The sequence below is a fragment of the Bombina bombina genome, chromosome 12, assembly GCF_027579735.1.
Source record: "Bombina bombina isolate aBomBom1 chromosome 12, aBomBom1.pri, whole genome shotgun sequence".
In the NCBI taxonomy this organism is placed as follows: domain Eukaryota; kingdom Metazoa; phylum Chordata; class Amphibia; order Anura; family Bombinatoridae; genus Bombina; species Bombina bombina.
The window spans coordinates 108,638,997-108,659,822 of NC_069510.1; the positions used below are offsets into that span (position 1 = coordinate 108,638,997).

At 39.2% G+C, this 20,826-nt stretch overlaps 1 protein-coding gene across 2 annotated transcripts in view; it reads right to left on the minus strand.

Annotated features, from left to right (window-relative positions):
* The window catches only part of LOC128642615 (uncharacterized), a 65,160-nt gene extending 45,136 nt beyond the window's left edge, over positions 1-20,024 (minus strand). For both annotated transcript variants that reach the window (XM_053695396.1, XM_053695395.1), the window contains exons 1-3: positions 19,703-20,024; positions 17,581-17,690; positions 2,905-3,117 (exon numbers count right to left, since the gene is read on the minus strand). In XM_053695396.1, the coding sequence (XP_053551371.1) occupies positions 2,905-3,117; positions 17,581-17,690; positions 19,703-19,992 (613 nt within the window). In that variant the 5' untranslated portion in view covers positions 19,993-20,024. The remainder of the gene's footprint in view (positions 1-2,904; positions 3,118-17,580; positions 17,691-19,702) is intronic.
* Positions 20,025-20,826: the final 802 nt, after the last annotated feature.

The following is a 20,826-nucleotide window of genomic DNA, read 5'->3' on the forward strand; positions in this document are numbered from 1 at the left end:
GGGCACATTCAAAATAATAAAAAAAAAATGTTTAGAAATCTCTGTCTTTTATGCACAATAACCTTGCGTGGTTATGAATAGAAATCCACTCAATACAACAAAAATTTGCATCAGGACTAATAAATAAAATAATCGTTAATTTATCAACAACAATTATTTGGGAAAAATAACATGAATTCTACTTAGAGCCAGCAAAAAATCTGAATATTTTCTATGCTCAGGCAAATATAACTAGGTGTGAAAATCTGCCAGTAAACTGTTATACTGCATTGCACTGTTATACCGCACTGCACTGTTATACTGCATTGCACTGTTATACCGCACTGCACTGTTATACCGCATTGCACTGTTATACCGCATTGCACTGTTATACCGCATTGCATTGTTATACCGCATTGCACTGTTATACCGCACTGCTCTGTTATACTGCATTGCACTGTTATACCGCACTGCACTGTTATACCGCATTGCACTGTTATACCGCATTGCATTGTTATACCGCATTGCACTGTTATACCGCACTGCTCTGTTATACCGCATTGCACTGTTATACCGCACTGCTCTGTTATACCGCATTGCACTGTTATACCGCATTGCACTTTTATACCGCATTGCATTGTTATACCACTTTGCACTGTTATACCGCACTGCTCTGTTATACCGCATTGCACTTTTATACCGCATTGCATTGTTATACCGCATTGCACTGTTATACCGTACTGCTCTGTTATACCGCATTTCACTGTTACACTGCATTGTTGCACAATTACAGACTAGTCTAATTTTATCAATTAGTAAACAGAAGTGGGAATCTTAATGGGATTTACTACTTAAAAAATAAAATGCACAAGTATATTTGAGTTTCACATAGAAGCAGTTTGTAGGTCACATACCATTTCAGCGTTAGCTATTACTGTGCATGTGCACACATAGGGCTAGATTACAACTGGAGCGGTATTTTGCGTTTTCGCTATAGTGAAAACTCTGCTAGGATTTTCATTTTTGCGCTAGTTGGGTTGCGCTGGTATTACAAGTTTTTTTCTACAGTGGTAACCAGACTTACGCAAAAAGTCAAAATTTGAAAATAGTAATCATGTTCACGCATTCCTCCACAGAAGTCCATGAAGAAAAAAAGTTGAAAAAACGCCCCACTCTCGCTCAAACACCATAACATATTCTCAATAGCGCTAACACGACATGAAATTACATGAATATTTCATTTTCCAATGTCCTTTACATAACGGAATATGTTCTGTTTATTCATAAATAACAATTTCTACATATATCTGATGTTTTTTTAAACAAATATATATTTATACCTATATATAGATGATTATATATAGATATATACAGATATATATAGGAATATCTATTTAGAAATAAATAGAACATATTCTGCTATGTGCAGAGCATTGGAATGTGAAATATTTACAGTAAATACATAGTTAATCATAAAAAATGAATATTGCATAAATATGCTTTTACATGTTTCGATCTACTTTACGGCAAACGGCTCTAATGCACTGCTATATATGTCTATATATGTATACATATGTATTTATGTGTCTGTAAATACATATATGCACATATAAAAACATTAATATATATGTACACATATATAGACATATCTATATACATACATATCCATCTTTAGCAATGTATATGTATGTTTTAATGTTAAAGCCATTTGCCTGCCTTTTTTTTCCAACACTCAAGATCTTATATCTTTGAGCCCTTATAACTTTTGTGTGCAATATTTTGTTCTTGCGTAGTTTTCATTAGACAGTGTTACTATGAGTTTAACTGTACTTTGTAATGTATTGAAGTATTGTTGTGCAAGTTTTTAATTTTGCAAAACAGTAAACCACAGCTCTTGAGATCACAGGCAAGGATTCTAGCATAGGGGTCGACAAATCTTTTTTAAACTTTAGGAGCCAGTAAGAATATTTAGGGCTAGATTTATTATAGCTGAGGCGTACAGGGGCACGTATACGCGCCCCTGTACACCTCAGCTCGCCTGTGGCGGGGCGAAATTACCCGCAGGTATTTGGCATTGCACACGAGCGCAATTTTGCGCTCGCGTGCAATCCTGCCCGCGCACAGCCAATCACGTGCGGGCAGGAGCTGTCAATCTCCTTGGTCGGACTCGACCGAGGAGATTGAATTTCGCCAGTTTAGAGGTGGCGAACAGCTTAGGGAAGCAGCGGTCTTGTGACCGCTGCTTGATAAATCACGGCGAGCAAGTTCTAGTGAGAACTTGCTGCCGTAGGGGCTTCATAAATCTAGCCCTTAGGAGCAATATATACTTTTAGGAGCCAGACAGTGGTATTTGTAAATAGATCTATGGAGAAGAAACTAAAAAGTTAGGAGCTAGGGGTAAAATTCTGGGTTTGTCGAGCCCTGTTCTAGCATAAATCAAGATTGTGCTAGCGTAATCTCGATTTCGCTTAACTTGTAATATCAGCACAATTAAAAAGGAGCGCAAACAATCATTAAAACCCTTGCAAAATCATTTGCGCTCCACTTGTAATCTAGCCCAAAGTATATCTATATACGTATGCAAACTCAGGGCCTGTCCAGAGAACAAACTGAGTCATCACTGAAGCAATACAAGCCCCTGTTGGCTCTATGAACGGTGTATGAATACTGGTGTGAGGAGCATTGCTGACACAATTAGACGTTCTGTATCCCACTATATCCTCACATGACAAAATATCGCTTTGTTTATCCATCAGCGATAACAATAGCCTTATTCTTTGTTACTTATTAATATGCAGTGAAGTCATTATCATATTGTTCTGGGGAGATTTTAGCCGTATAATCTCAGCCTAATTTAAGAGTCCCATTTTCTGTAACAGACAAATTCACCCAGTGTCAGAGATCCCCAGAGGTTCCAGAACTCACCGTACAGGAAATAGAGAGCGCTGGATGTGATGAACAAAATGAGAATGATGGTGGTGGGACCCACGTCCTTAGACTGACACCTGTTGGGACAGACACACGGGCTCTGCACAAATATCTCCAGCAAGTCAGGACTTTCTGGGTTCCATGGGAAGGTGACGGAGCTTGTAGGGCTGCAGTTAAAGTGCACTATGGTCCTTAAAGGGCTTCCGGGCACTGCAAGAAAGACAGAGAAAATGTCACTTTGCTAAAAGCTAAATCTAACACGACTCATATACTGTCTTTTGGCCAAAATGTCATGGGTAACAATCTCAAGTATAGGGCGATTTCACTGCCCATAGTATCCTACTGAATAAATGTCACAGTCACAGTAAATCTCGGAAGAGGGTGAATTCTGCAATATTTTGGGTTATTCCCTTGGATAGCAAAGGAACATCCCTTTGTGGCATCCGAGAGGTTAAAGGGCAGCTATGTCATCTATAATGGCACATTGTGTCCGTGGTAACATCTCGGCTGTCCACAGATGGAGGCCCCGAGAGGGCAAAAGATACCCTGGATTATGTACTTGTTTAAAGTCTGATCTTGGGGATGTGCAGTAAGAGCCGCAGCCTTTGTGCAACATAGAAGGAAATAGGACATCTCATTAGAATCACTGTCCACTTTCAAATGAGAGATCATGTGACCTCCTGGTTATCACGCAGCCAGCTGTTAGAAATCAGGTTAACAATAATAAATATGAGTGTACACTGTTCATTTATCTCATCTAGAAATAAATCTGTACACATCTGAGACCACTTTCTTAAAAGATCATTAAAAGGATATTAAACCCCAAATTTTTCTTTAAAAAAATCAGATAGAGCATGACATTTTAAACAACTTTCTAATTTTCTTCATTTTCTTGGCATCTTTTGTTGAAAAGTAGTGGCATAAGCTCAAAAGCGTTCACATGGCTGGAGCACTATATAGCAGCAGTTTTACAAAAATGTTATCCATTTGCAAGCGCACTATATGGTAGCACTATTTCCTGTCATGTATTTCTCCAGACACGTACCTAGGTATCTCTTCAACAAAGAATAACATGAGAACAAAGCAACTTTGATAATAGAAGTAAATTGGAAACCTTTATAAAATTGTATGCTCTGTCTGAATCCCAAAAAGAAAACATTTGTGTCTTGTATCCCTTTAAATACAGTAGAATTCCATCAAATTTCAATGTTTCTTTCCATTTCCCGCCCCATGTATCATGTGACAGCAGCCAGCCAATCACAAACTAATATATACATATACTATAAAATGATGTGCACATTTTGATAATAAAAGTAAATTCAAGTGAAATTTATCTCCATTAAATTACATGCTGTATCTGAATCATGCAAGTTTCATTTAAAAAGGTCAAATTCTTCTTTTAAAGGGACATTACGGTCAAAATTTAAATGCACATAGATGAATTACATCTTTGAATAGAAACATATTTGCAATATACATGTATCGAAAAAAATTCTTCTAGTAAAATATATCAGTGTTTTAGTGTTAACATTTTTCTCTGCACGTGAAGCATAGATAGATATTCTCAGTGCACCAGCTTTTTAAATAATGCAGCTGCTCAGAGTGCCAGTGGGGCTTGTATCATGTCAGCAATTAACAAATTGAGTCATTACCAGATGATACAAGCACCTGTGTTTAAAATGCTGGTGCACAGAGCATACCTAAATACAGATTTGAAACAGCTATAGCTTTTATTAGAAGCATGTCTGCTAATACATCTATATTGTAAAAGTGCTTCAATTTAAAACTGAAATGCATCCATGTGGATTCCAATTTTGGCTGGAATGTCGCTTTAAGTGAGGGGTCACATGATATGATCACTGTAAATGTGGAATATATAAGTCTGTTTTACACCAACTTTCACGAAAGATTAAATCAATACACCAATTAGACACCTTATTTGAGAGAAAAAAAAGTTAATATTTAGCCCAATAGAAAGACAAATAAAACTGGATTGTTCAGGGAGACAGCGCCACCATCTGTTGCAAACATAAACCAAGCTTGGTGACTACACAGTATAAGGAATCTTTATTCTTCAGTATATTGTATTTGTTTGTCTACACACTCCAATGCTGGTGTTTGTCTGTGACTGTGACGGCAACACTGGTCTGGATCTGCAAAACAGCTGGCAGGACACACTATCAGATGATGTGACACACTATTTGGATTCCCATCTCCAGATTGGAAATATAAAAATGACTTGTAAATAGACCAACAGAGACATAGCTTTTAAAAGCATCCCATGCAAGTTACGTCATTGTTGATATAGAGTGTGTATAAACAAATATTTATTGTGTGTGCAGACCTTTTGTAATGCAGTGTTTAATTGCTCATGTACTGCCCATATATAAAAACTATTATTTTCTATGCAGTTTCAATGCCTGACTTAAATGCTTATATATACTGTGCATGTATAAACTCTTACGGGCCAGATTATGAGTGTAGTGCTACTGTTAGCGCAAGGAGCGTAAACACGATCGCGAGGAGCGTAAACACAATTGCGAGATCACAGTGTTCTTTACGCTCAAAACCATATTAAAAGTGGCGCACTGTTAAAATTACAGCAAATTTATTTTTGCAAACTCGCGGTAATTTAAGCTTCCCATATTTTCTATGGGTAGCATAGAGTGGTAATATGCGCTCGTAGTACAAGTTAAAAGTAAATGCGATTGCGTTTTAGCGCTCAACTTTTCAGGTCACGTAAAGAGTTTGGGGCCGAATTACCAAGGGGCGAACGGCGGCCCCTGATGCCCCTGTTTCCTCGGACAGACCGATGATAAATCAGCCCCTAAGTCTGGATGAAACAGTTGCACTAAACTTCACTATGATCCACTAAACCGCCAGCCCCCACATCGCAAACTACCTCTTTACACTATTAACCCCTAAACTGCCACACCCCACACAATAAACCAAACCTCTACACTATTAACCCCAAACCGCCAGCCCCCAACGCAAAATAACCCATTAACATCCAAACCCCCTAACCTAACACCCCCTAAGTTAACCCAAAATAGACTAACTTTTACTAAAAAAAACTAACTACCTTTAAAAAAGTAAAAACTATTTATAACTGTCCTTAATTGGCGCACAGCAGAGAAGGTAACCTAAGTTACAACATGGCAGCTGCGATTGTTTTATAGACACTAAAACTTTACATTTAATGAAACTGTAAAAAATACATCTACACGTTATTCTCAGACTAATCTTTTCTCTGAATGCTTCATTATATCTAGCATTTATTTAGGGCAAGATTACAAGTCGCAGGGCAAATCAGTTGCGAAAACACTGCGCACGTTAGGGCTTTTTCACATTTGGGGTTGCGCAGCTATTACAAGTTGCAAAATAACTTATTTTGAGCATGCTTTAAGCTACGTAATCCAAACAGCCAAATCGCGTGCGCATTCACGCATTCCCCATAGAAGTCAATGGACAAGACAAACAGACAAATCTGTTGCGCAAACCCCATGAAAAGTGTAAATGAAAATGCAAATATTTCATATTGCGAAAATGTTTTTGTAACGGAATATGTTCTATTTATTTAGAAATACATTTTTCTCTATATATGTGATGATTTTCGGACTGATATATCTATTTATAGCGAGATATGTATATGAATATATCTATGTCTAGATATCTCGAGATTTATATGCGAATATCTCTTTGAAAATCCCTCTGAGATATTGTTTAATGTGCATAAGATTGTAATGTAAAATCGTTTCATTATCTCCATAGTTAAACATATGTCTATACATATAAATCCACCCGAGATCTCCTATCTTTGATCCCTTATAACTTTTGTGTGCAATATTTTTTAAAATATTTTTTAATAGACAGTGTTAATATGAGTGTAAATGTACTTTGTAATGTATTTTTGAAGTGTTTTGTGAAAGTTTTATGTTGCAGAAAACGGTTAACTACAGCTCTTCGAGCACAGAAAGGATTGTTGAGTAAAAGCAATCATGATTTTTAAAGACTTGTAATAGCTGCGCAATGGAAATTTATCGAGAAAAGATTATATCGCATGCGGAAAACCCATACCGCAAAACTAGTAATTTTGCCCTTAGTGTTTAATGTTCCTTTAATTTGGGGACTGAGATTAGGCAGCAAAATGTCAGAGACACTAAACATTGCTAAGAATATAATGTGGAGAAAGGATTATTTATGGCTGACAGTAGATGTGGTGTCCTTATACTCCACGATACCACACGACAAAGGTATTGAAGCTATATTTTTTTTTACTTGAACAATTTCACTGATTACACAGAGGATTTTCAAGCATACATTATTCGAGTCACTACATTCTTGCTTACACACAACTTTTTTCAGTTTCAGTGGGTGTTTTATCTCCAAAGGTGTGGGACTGCGATGGGAGCAAAATTTGCCCCTTCCTATGCGAACTTATTTCTAGGTTGGTGGGGATTTTCCCACATCTTTGGAGATAGAAATCCATACAGATCATACATTCAGGTCTTTAAAAGATATATTGACGATTTGTTGTTTGTGTGGTATGGTCTAGAAGACCTTATACAGGATTTTATAGAGTGGTTAAATGATAACCACATAGGTCTGAGGTTTACATTTGAATACCAACCCACACAAATCAACTATTTAGATCTGACTCTAATAGGTTCTATTGGTAGCAATGTGATTTGAAATGTCATTTGTAAACCGATTTCAGGAAACTGTCAGGGTGCCAGGAATCAGACTGAGACGAGAAGTGCAAAAATAATCACACCTTTATTAATAACAAAAAAATAATAAAAAGTCCACAAGTCAAATAACAAGCCAGGAGTCAAAACCAGAGCTGGTAGTCAGACGAGCCGAGTCAGGAGCCAAAGCGAATAGTCAGACGAGCCGGAATCAGGAACAAGGAAAACAGCAGAGTCAGGAACAAGCCAGGGATCAGGAACCAGGAAGGACGTCAGACAGCCAGGTAATACACAGGAACTCTCACAAACAGGTCTGAGACAACGCAAAGGCAAAGCCTACTGAACAGAGGCCCTTTAAATAATAAGTGATGACATCACAATTCTGAGACTGCATCCTGTCTCACACAGATGATGCACACCAGTCTGGCCATAAAAGGAAGTGCAGGAAATGAGTAGCATCCCCCACAATGCGCCATAGTCAGCAAGAGAGGTGAGTAAAATGGCTGCCAGCAGCACATGGCAAACAAAACAGCGAAAAAACCCTGACAGGAACACACTGAAGAAATTTAGGAAGAAATTGTATTAAGCATGAAGACTATGTTTATGAAGCTGATCTTCTAGCTAAAAGACCGAGGGAGAGGAACTACCCCCCCTAGAGATATTAGCAGGGCTAAAAATGCGATGGAATTCCAACCAAGGGAAAAAAATTACAAGATGTCAAATAACATCAAGATGCCAAAGAGTTCAGGGGTGTCACTTTTGTCACTAAGTATAGTACCCAGTTTTGCCAGGTTACCAAAATAGCTCCCAGTTTTCCCAGGTTACTAGCTGCTGATGACAAGCTAGCAGGACTAATGGAGGAAGGTTTGAGATAGACCTCGAGGAGGTGTGCCACTTTGGGTACTATATTAGCGCCCACCCAATTGAAGGATAAGGTTGAGGCTTCTAGCTCATGGTTGGAATGTACAAATGTGGGCATAGGAAGTGTAGACCTTGCAAGTATGTCCGGGTTACCAAAACATTTACCTCCTTTGTTAAGAGGGAGAATGGGTTTATATATTTGAGGATTAGTCCTGAAATATACATATATACATTTGATGGTTAATACCATATTTAGGAGTTTGAAGCGCATACTGATGTTTTCATTATAATTTTGCACCTTACAATATATTGCAATTTACTGTCGGAATAATTTGTCATACAGGACTAAAATGCTGTCACTTTATGTTTAAATCTGTACACTTGTAATTATGTATACCAGCATACTCATCCCTGCTTCATCAAAACTTGTACATATGTTACCGTCTGTTATTTGTAAATAGTTGCCATATGTAACTTATTTATGTTTAACTCATATTTGTTAAGGTCTCTGCATAACTGTCCTGACATATTGATATAACCAATAGAAACATGACACTGAATTATAGGCGTAGCGGTTCCAACCGAAAGGGCTGATTTTAATGTGTTTTAAAGGTGTAAGGTAATCAAGTATGGCTATGATTACGGCTCCCAGCTAAAACGTGTAAGATAGTTTGTGCTGCGTCTTACAGATATATTATGTATGTTATTTGAGTGCTGTGCTTCTGTACTCCAGATTTTACCCTTGGATTTACAATAAAAGTTACTTTTTCCGATTTCGCTACTAAACTCGGATTACAAGATACTGACAAAGCTATTGGCCGAGAGACAGAATATATCTTACCAGATATTATTCACAGTGATCAAACGGGATTCATGCACGCAAGGTCATCGGTGGTAAATGTTCGCCGTGTCCTACAAGTCATACAACACTATTGGACCAACAAACATAATGACTCAGTTAAAAATGGTAAGGAGGCCTTCCTGCTGTCCCTAGACGCAGAGAAGGCCTTCGATCGCGTCGAATGGGACCACCTTTTTAATACCTTGACCAGGGCCAACTTCTCAGGCCCGTTCCTTGAATTTATCAGGAACCTATATCACTCTCCTTACGCCAACATAATTGTTAATAATACCTTCTCATCCAATATTCAGCTCCACAGAGGAACGCGACAGGGTTGCCCCCTGTCGCCTCTACTCTTCAACATAGCCCTCGAACCTCTGGCGATAACGCTTCGGCAGGCGTTTCCTGGCATTGATATCTTGGGTCAGCCGCAACACCTGGCGTTGTACGCGGACGACATGCTGTTGTTTGTTCAAGATCCTCAAACACATATTCCGACGGTTCTGGAGTCACTTACTGACTTTGGCCGGTTCTCCGGGTACAAGGTGAACACACAGAAATCGGAGATCTTGTGGTTACACCGAAAGTTCTCTGGGGAAGGAGACTTCCCGTTCACGGTGGCTAGAAGAGACATTACATATCTAGGCGTTAAGATCTCGGCCAATCCTAACAAACTATATGCTAACAATCTAACGCCCATCTGCATGAAACTACAAACTCAGATGAATAGCTGGAGATCCCTACCTCTCTTGTTATCGGGCAGGATTAACCTGCTAAAAATGATGGTCTTGCCCCGCCTCCTCTACCCGCTCTTGATGTTGCCTTTGCTTCTGTACAAGGCCGACATTAAAATGTTAAACTCGGCAGCAACCCGCTTCATATGGCGGGTGGGCAAACCGCGTATCTCAAGAGAAAAATTGAGCATGAACTTCCTCAATGGAGGCCTGGCTCTGCCAGACTTCAGATTGTACAATTGGGCTGCTCTAATTCGCCTGGTGCTGGACTGGCAGGTAGGCACACACCACTTCTGTCAGTATCCTCTGGAGCAGGCTGTCCTGGGGAATATCTCTTTGGCATATCTGCCACACATCACAAACATGAGGACAGTAAAAACACTAGGCCTTAGCACATTATTTACAGACCCCTTAAGGGCCTGGCACCAGGCCCACAAATTTTTGAAGAAATCATGTGGTGCCTCCAGTTACTTACCAATGGTCAAAAACCCAGACTTTCCGGCGGGTTCTGATTCACGGCCCTTCCTGATTTGGGAACAGAGAGGATTGAGATCACTTAAACAACTACGGGACCCACTTTCAAGGGAAATAAAGACCTTTGGGGCCTTACAAAGAGAGTTCGATCTCCCCAGGACCCACTTCTTCGCCTTCTTGCAGGTGAGACACTATGTCACTACCTTAATAAGAAACACACCGGAACTCTGGGAGAGCTCTCCCTTCAGGGTTACCCAAACTCTTTATCAGATAGGGAGATTCTCCCTGTCTGAAATTTACCAGGCACTCATACATCGGTACTCGGAGGGCGTACACGAGAAGATGCGGGAGGGTTGGATCAGGGAGGGGATTGGGGGAATTACGTGGGAGGATATATGGGTTGGACTGGAAAGAACTAAGTCAACCACTCTGTCTGCCATGTTCAGGGAAACCCAGGTGCGCTTTCTCCATAAAGCTTACCTCACCCCAAAGCATCTGGCCAAATGGATACCCTCACGCCCTAATGAGTGTTCAAAGTGCTCCATAGAAGCTCCTAACCTCTTACACTACCTGTGGGAATGTCCATCAGTTAGACAGTTTTGGGGTAAAATCCAATACTGGATTAATCAAATCTTACAGATAAGATTCACACTTCAGCCTGAAACGGTCATTTTCCTACACTGGGCACGACAGAATAAGCAACAGGATGCAGTGCTGAGCTTGGTGCTACTTATAGCCAGAAAATGCATTCTAAAAAGCTGGACGGTGAGAAGGGGTCCTTCTTTCCAAGGCTTCAGAAACCTACTCAGATCACAGATATTTATTGAACAGATGGATGTTAGGATGGACGTGCAAAATAGACTGGGCCTCTTCCTACACAAGTGGCGCAGGCTTATACTAACCTTTGAATTAGAAATCCAGAGACTGATCCTGATACCATTTAAAGACTCAACTGTTTTTGTTGAGGGGGAACTGAGGGGTGAATGGGAACACTTATTCATAGAAACAATACCCCCGGGTTGAGATTGCTTCCCTTCTCCCCCCCTCGGCATTACCCTCCACTCTCACTTTCTCCTCCCCCTCTCCACCCCTTTTTTTTTTTTTTTTTCTTCCCCCACCACCACCGCTGGGCCACAAGTTAATGCACCTTAGATGATCACATAGCATGCCCTTAAGTTAGATTTGATGTTTAGTTTACCTTAGTTAGGTATTAGATAGAAAGGTTAACTTTTTGGAAAATAAGAAAAAGAGGGCTGAGTGAACACGTGGAAAGGTCAGAACATATGCTTCATAAAAATATAATGCAGATACGAACAGCTAGGAGTGAATCACCAACCACTGTATTATAACCCGTTTTCTTATCAATTTGCTGTAACGAATGCAGATGATCTGTGCATCATTAATATCATGGATATGTATTGTATGTTTTCCTCTTTTTTGTAACTGCACTGCTGTTGTCGGATGATGTGTGTTTTGCTCAACCCAATTTCAATAAAAATGATATGTGAAAAAAAAAAGTTACTTTTTATAGAGCTGATTTCCTCTTCACTTTTCCTGAGCAAAACTATATAACACATATTTCAGAGTTGTTACTTGTCTACCATGCACCTCACACATTTGTCTGACATTCACCTCACAGTAACACCTTCATCTCATTTCATACACACATAACAGAAGGGGGCTGTTTATAAGATTGCAGGGAAAGCAGAAGAATTAAGACAAACATGCAATAATGAAACCACAAAGCTCACCAAGCAAATCTCACTTCACAAAATAACTTCTGTTTTTGATGAATCTAGGTCATTGTGTAGACCTGGGTGTTTGTGTATATATCCGTCTGGCTCATAATCAGCATTCCAATTCATCCCAAAGGTGTTCATAGGGGTTGAGGTCAGAGATTTGAGCAGGCCATTCGAGTTCCTCTCACCAAAATCATCAAACTGTGATCTCACCTTGTGCGCAGGGGCACAGTTGTGCTGGAACAGAAAACTGTTTCCACAAAGTTGTAACCACCCAATTATCTAAAATGTCTTTGTATTCTGTAGCATTAAGATGACCCTACACTGGAACTAAGGGGCCGAGCCCAAAACCCTAAAAAAAAAAAAAAAAAACAGGCCATTATCCCTCTTCCAGCAGACTTTACAGTAGACACTATGCATTCCGGTAGGTAGCATTCTCCTGGCATCCGCCACACCCAGATTCAACAAATGATAGATAATTTGTACGTGCTACTCTCTTCAGCACTCAGCAGCTCTGCTCTGTGAGTTTGCATGGTCTACCACTTTGTGTCATCTAGATGCTTCCACTGATACCAATAATAACCAACATTTATTAACCCCTAATCTGCCGCCCCCAACATCGCCGCCACTATATTAAAGTTATTAACCCCTAAACCTAAGTCTAACCCTAAACCTAACACCCCCTAACTTAAATATAATTTAAATAAATCCAAATAAATATTCCTATAATTAACTAAATTATTCCTATTTAAAACTAAATACTTACCTGTAAAATAAACCCTAAGCTAGCTAAATATAACTAATAGTTACATTATATCTAGTTTAGGGTTTATTTTTATTTTACAGGCAAGTTTGTATTTATTTTAACTAGGTAGAATAGTTATTAAATAGTTATTAACTATTTAATAACTACCTAGCTAAAATAAATACAAATTTACCTGTAAAATAAAACCTAACCTGAGTTACACTAACACCTAACCTTACACTACAATTAAATAAATTAACTAAATTAAATACAATTACCTAAATTAAATTAGCTAAAGTACAAAAACAAACAAACACTAAATTACATAAAATAATAAACAAATTACAGATATTTAAACTAATTACACCTAATCTAATAGCCCTATTAAAATAAAAAAGCCCCCCAAAATAAAAAAAAACCCTAGCCTAAACTAAACTACCAATAGCCTTTAAAAGGGCCTTTTGCGGGGCATTGTCCCAAAGAAATCAGCTCTTTTACCTGTAAAACAAAATACAACCAACCCCCCCAACAGTAAGACCCACCACCCACACAACCAACCCCCCAAATAAAATACTATCTAAAAAAAAACTAAGCTCCCCATTGCCCTGAAAAGAGCATTTGGATGGGCATTGCCCTTAAAATGGCAGTTAGCTCTTTTGCCGCCCCAAACCCTAATCTAAAAAATAAAACCCACCCAATACACCCTTAAAAAAACACTAACCCCCTAAAGATCGACTTACCGGGAGATGTCTTCATCCAAGCCGGGCGAAGTGGTCCTCCAGATGGGCAGAAGTCTTCATCCAAGCCGGGCAGAAGTGGTCCTCCAGATGGGCAGAAGTCTTCACCCAAGCCGGGCAGAACAGTAAATAGAATGCGAGCTCAATCCTATCAGCCAATAGTATTTTTTCTACCTTAATTCCGATTGGTTGATAGATTTCTATCAGCCAATCGGAATCTAAGGGACGCCATCTTGGATGACATCACTTAAAGGTACCTTCATTCTGTTTTAGTCGTCGCCAGAAGAGGATGCTCCGTGTCGGATGTCTTGAAAATGGACCCGCTCTGCGCCGGATGGATGAAGATACTGTCTGGATGAAGACTTCTGCACGGCTTGGTTGAAGACGTCTGCCCGTCTGGAGAACCACTTCTGCCCGGCTTGGATGAAGACTTCTGCCCTTCTGGAGGACCACTTCTGCCCGGCTTGGATGAAGACTTCTGCCCGTCTGGTGGACCACTTCGCCCGGCTTGGATGAAGACGTCTCCCGGTAAGTCGATCTTCAGGGGGTTAGGGTTAGGTTTTTTTAAGGGTGTATTGCGTGGGTTTTATTTTTTAGATTAGGGTTTGGGCGGAAAAAGAGCTAACTGCCATTTTAAGGGCAATGCCCATCCAAATGCCCTTTTCAGGGCAATAGGGAGCTTAGTTTTTTTAGATAGTATTTTATTTGGGGGGTTGGTTGTGTGGGTGGTGGGTTTTACTGTGGGGGGGGGTTGTTTGTATTTTGTTTTACAGGTAAAAGAGCTGATTTCTTTGGGGCAATGCCCCGCAAAAGGCCCTTTTAAGGACTATTGGTAGTTTAGTTTAGGCTAGGGTTTTTTTATTTTGGGGGGGCTTTTTTATTTTAATAGGGCTATTAGATTAGGTGTAATTAGTTTAAATATCTGTAATTTGTTTATTATTTTCTGTAATTTAGTGTTTGTTTGTTTTTGTATTTTAGCTAATTTAATTTAAACGGACAGTCAACACTCGATTTAACTTAACTCTATACCTTAGATCAGGAATAGAAGATTCCGCTGCACTGCATCGCATGTTGAAACACTCTAACAGTATTGGAGTAATCAACCAAAATACAAATGTTTATTCCATGTAGATATGGCCACCAAACTACTCCCCATCCTCCTTCGTCCCCTTCTCTAATATTTTCCCTGCTCGTTCATGTTCCAAAGGGTGACGTTGCTGTTTCTGATAATGCGCATTATCTTCTGCCCGCTCGCAAACGCAAGCTGAAATTGTAAGTGCTGCTGTGATTATCCATTGCGCATGCGCGATTCTCTGTGAACGCTTGTTAATCCAACCGAGGATTGGATTATGATTGGAAGATTCAAATAAAAGGAAAGTAAATACCTAACAGTGGGGGGAGTTTGGCGGCCATATCTACACAGAATAAACATATGTATTCTGGGTGATTACTCCTATAACGTTAGAGCTCATCAACATGCGGTGCGGTGTAGCTGCATCTTCTATTCCTGATCTAAGGTATGGAGTGAAGTTGCATCGGGTGTTGACTGTCCCTTTAATTTAGGTAATTGTATTTAATTTAGTTAATTTATTTAATTATAGTGTAGTGTTAGGTGTTAGTGTAACTTAGGTTAGGTTTTATTTTACAGGTACTTTTGTCTTTATTTTGGCTAGGTGGTTATTAAATAGTTAATAACTATTTAATAACTATTGTACCTAGTTAAAATAAATACAAACTTTCCTGTAAAATAAAAATAAACCCTAAGCTAGCTACAATGTAACTATTAGTTATATGGTAGCTAGTTTAGGGTTTATTTTATAGGTAAGTATTTAGTTTTAAATAGGAATTATTTAGTTAATGATAGTAATATTTATTTAGATTTATTTAAATTATATTTAAGTTAGTGGGTGTTAGGGTTAGACTTAGGTTTAGGGGTTAATCACTGTAATATAGTGGCGGAGAAGTTGGGGGCGGCAGATTAGGGGTTAATAAATGTAGGTAGGTGGCGGCGATGTTAGGGACAGCAGATTAGGGGTTAATAATATTTAACTAATGTTTGCGAGGCGGGAGTGTGGCGGTTTAGGAGTTAATATGTTTATTATAGTGGCGGCGATGTTGGGGGCGGCAGATTAGGGGTTAATAAGTGTAGGTAGGTGGCGGCGACATTGGGGACGGCAGATTAGGGGTTAATAAATGTAATGTAGGTGTCGGCGATGTTGGGGGCAGCAGATTAGGGGTTTATAAATATAATGTAGGTGGCGGTGGTGTCCGGAGCGGCAGATTAGGTTTACAATTTTTATTTTAGTATTTGCGATGCGGGAGGGCCTCGGTTTAGGGGTTAATAGGTAGTTTATGGGTGTTAGTGTATTTTTTAGCACTTTAGTTATGAGTTTTATGCTACAGCGTTGTAGTGTAAAACTCATAACTACTGACTTTTAAATGCGTTAGGGATCTTGACAGGGTAGGGTGTACCGCTCACTTTTTGGCCTCCCAGGACAGACTCGTAATACCGGCGCTATGGAAGTCCCATAGAAAAAAGACTTTACGAAGTTTACGTAAGTCGTTTTGCCAAAGAAGTGTGCGGTCACCCTAAACCTGCAAGACTCGTAATACCAGCGGGCGTAAAAAAGCAGTGTTAGGACCTCTTAACGCTGCTTTTTTACCCTAACACACAATTCGTAATCTAGCCGAATGTGTTTTATATATGCACAGTATATATTGGCAATTAAGTACTGCACTGGTCTGCACAAACAATAAATGTACAATATATGTGTGTGTGTGTATATATATATATATATATATATATATATATATATATACACATACATACATATTTATATATTTAGATACACACATACATACATATACTGTATAGGTACAATGTATATGAACTCCTACACTGATCAAGAAACTGTTTATAGCATATTGTAGGGTCAATGTTCTGAAACCTCATGAGTACAGTCCAGCCTTTCTGGGTTGGGGAGAGAAAGGGAAATTTACAGTGGTAAATTACAGGAAATGCGGGCAAAATAATAATGAAATAATAAAATGTATACATTGTATTATCCATAATACTGAAAAGAAAAAAGAAACACCTTTTAGGCAGACACTTATTAATGCTAAATAGCAGTGCAAATTGTACATATAGATGAGACCAGTGTTCCCTCTAAGGCCAGATTTTTGTGCGGCCCAGCAGTGAAACAGTTAATTAGGTAACCACACCCTGCAATTAGCAAACACTGCACAATGCAGATGGTAAGGCATGGTTCTCTTGTTAACTGTTTCACTGCTGGGCTGCACACAAAACTGTCCTTAGAGGGAACACTGGATGAGACCAAAAAAAAATAGATAAAAATAACACCTAGATCCTAAAATGGGTATACAAAGACCCTCATTAAAAACAGTTAAAAGCTTATAGTACAAAAAACAAATCAGGACTGCTGAGGTGTCTGAGAATATCAATGAATATTCCATACAAGTGGATCAAATTTCAGAATTCACTAACACACTAGTCCACTTCAACAGGGTAACTGGTCTACAACTGAGAAGCCCATAGTAGCGCACTCTGCAAGAAAAAAGACTTGTCTCACTTGCATTTTATGAATGAGACAAATTGGGTTTGAATTGACACTAATATAGGATTGTTTGTTTCCTGCGTTATTTAATTAAATTATTAGACGTTATATGGGGGAATTAAACTGTGATATGAACATGCCTTTAACAATCACATATTTAGCTCTGTTAAAGGAAGTACTTTGTCTGGTAATAAAATGACATAGAGAAGATCTTTTTGTACGGTCTCTTGTGCAAGTTCAGTGGTAACCCACCTCCAATAGTGTTTAACCACCACTTACCTGGGTAGGTAACTGACAAGATTTTGCTGTCATTGCTGTAATTGAACTCGTTGTCTTCATGCTGTCCATATCCTATGTATTGAGGGAAACGTTTGGGGTACAGGAGGTTCCTATAAATAAAATGTGTAAATACATGGGTCTATGAATGACAAGGGGACATGATACCCAAATGTTCAGTCACTTGAAAGTGATGCAGCATATGTAAAACGCTGACTAAAAAATATCACCTGAATATCTCTATGTAAAAAAAAGAAGATATTTTACCTCAAAATATCCTCAGTAGCCACAACCCATTGTAAAGGGACTTTAAGCAACCAATCAGGATGCTAGCCTCAGGACTTGCAAGGGAGGACTGTACTCTGGCATGTGCAGGCACAGTCATGTTATGTTCCTCCTCAGTTTAACCCTTTCATGATAGGGTTAATTTGTCTACATCGGAACAACATTCTGATGTAAACAAATTGAAATCCTGCGATCTTGCACACAATTTCTTGATTTCAATGATGAGATCGGGTCAGGGGGGCATCCCTATCACGCTAAGTACGCCCTCCAGACCGCAATCGCATCCTGGAAGCGCCGTTGGCTTCAGGGCAGTCAAACAGCTAGAACGTTCTATTCCGTCCTAACGGTGCTAAAGCCCGGCACGGTTAGGACAGAATAAAACATCAGAACGGCGTTAATAGGTTAAGGAAGTTTACTATGAAATCCTGTGAGATTTCAGTGAAATCTCATAAGACCACAGTAAAGCAAAGTATGACATCAGCACTGACTGGCTGTTTGTTTTACTTCAACACGCAGCTGATGGTGGCTGAAGAACAGGAACTGTTCACAGAGCACTTACTCTGGTGAGCTGAGGAAACGGTGAGGTAAAATATCTTACTTTTTTACATAGAGATGTTTAGGCGATACCTAAGTGATTTAGCATCTGAGTTATGTCCCTTGCAGCAATTAACACAAAAGTACATGCGATTTTAAGATACATTTCAGTTTACTTATATTATCTAATTTGCTTTGTTCTCTTGGTATCCTTTATTGAAAAGCATACCTAGGTAGGCTCAGAAGCAGAAATGCCATACTGGGAGCTAGCTGCTGATTAGTGGCTACAAACATACACAAGTCGTTTTGTATACAAGTGAGAGTCACAGTAATAGCATAACATTTGAGTTGAATCAGCATTGCAACAATATCTAATAAGATAATAAGCACAATATATCTAAACTGATTTAGGTTACAACTAACGTAACCAGAAATACAATATAAGTATATACAGCTACAACTTGATGTCTCTATTAAAGGGGCATTAAACACAAATTTCTCTCTCGATTCAGATTGAGCATGCAATTTTGAAACAATTTTCCAATTTGCTTCTAGTAGCTAATTTGCTTTGTTCTCTTAGTATCCTTTGCTGAAAAGCATACCAATGTAGGTTCAGAAGCAACAATGCACTACTAGGAGCTAGCTGCTGATTGGTCGCTCCACATATATGCCTCTTCTTATCGGCTAACTCAATGTTTTCCGCTGCTTCCCAGTAGTGCAATATTGCTAATTCAACAAAGGCTACCAAAAGAATGAAGCAAACTTCATAATGGGAGTAAATTGGAAATATGATTAAAATTGCATTCTCTATCTGAATCATGAAAGAAGAAAAAAAGGGTTTTCATGTCCCTTTAAGAGCAAATTCCCTATTAAGTCACCGGTTTGCTATTAAAGATTCAGTTTCACAGATTATTCTGACATCAGCAGTTTGCTGTAAAATCTTTTAAACAGGATTAGGAGTACAAAACAGGGAGTGTATATATTGCAGTGCTCATTGTATGCAATAAATAATCACTACACATAGCTCTATTTAGTACAAATAAGATTTTAGACTAAATCAGGGCTCGACAAACCCCGGAGCCAGGTAGGCCCTTTGGCTCCTAACCCTTTGGGTTATTCTCCATATTTCGATATACAAATACCACTGTCTGGCTCCTAAAAGTATGACTGGCTCCTAAATATTCTTATATTTTAAACAAATTTGTCGACCCCTGGACTAAATGATTGTCTCTCCCATCATCAGATGACACACGGCCTATAAATCTTGCATATCACTGAATCATTAGGTGGGATATGCGCCATTTACCTGCTTACGACACACACAGCCATACGGGAGCAGTTCCCCAGTCCTGCCGGCTCTGTGAAGGCGTTGCAGGGGCTGAATGTGGCTAAATTCTCTGTCCTGCTGCCCTCTGACCCAAGATGGACCTTCCTATCCCTGACTAGGAAGCCCTCCACTTCCCCGAGCGCCGCCAGATTGATGACCCCTGAACCGTCCTTCATCAGACACTTGCAGGGGTTCACTCTGATACAGCCAGATGTGTCTCCCAAAGCCAGTCCCAGATAGAAGAAGAACTGGATGTACCAATGGTTCATTGTAACACAGAGCACAGCAGCCAGAGACAGACTCTGTGACACTTCAGTGACAAATAGCTGCTCCCTGGCACTTCCCTGACAGGGGTGGGAAAGGCTTGGGGGCCAAAAAAGAGAAATGTTCTATAAACAACACAGAGGCACCAAATAGAGTGAGAAAGATACAGTATCAGGTGATTATCTACATAAAGGCAAATAATACAACTGCCTATGGCCGGACATGATATGGCCCAGAAAATAGACCACTCATGACTCCCAACCTCACAGAGGTGTCACTTTTATTTTATAAATTGTATTAAGAGTTATGCATAGTAAAACAACTTTGCAATATACATTATTTATTTTGCCCCTTTTCATGTAATTTAGCTCAGCTTTAACAGTATATACAAACATAATGACAGGGGCTAGCCTTGTGGTCTGCAGACTAAAGCCCAAATTGGCTCCTCCAAATAAGGAAAATGTGTCTATTGAAAAACAACTGCAGCAAACAAGATGTTAATTTATTTTAAAAACGTTTAGACTTGACTGATAAGTTATTCTATAGCAAAACAACAGAAGTATCTTGTAATAACAAGGTGGTCTCAGAATATCAGACAGCGGCGCAAATTCACTAGTGTCATTGTGACCAGTGACGGTTCTAGAGAGCTGCTCGGGAACCCATTGATTATTGTGGCCTTTTAAACCTCAACAGTGCCCTGAATATCATGTAGTGCCTGTTCATGTGCTTAGTGCCGTACACAGAGCAAGAATGGTATAAAAAAAATAATAATTAGGCTAAAATAAGGTTCCCACCTGTACCCTGCACACTGGATTTGTAGCTTTGTTGACAGATATTTA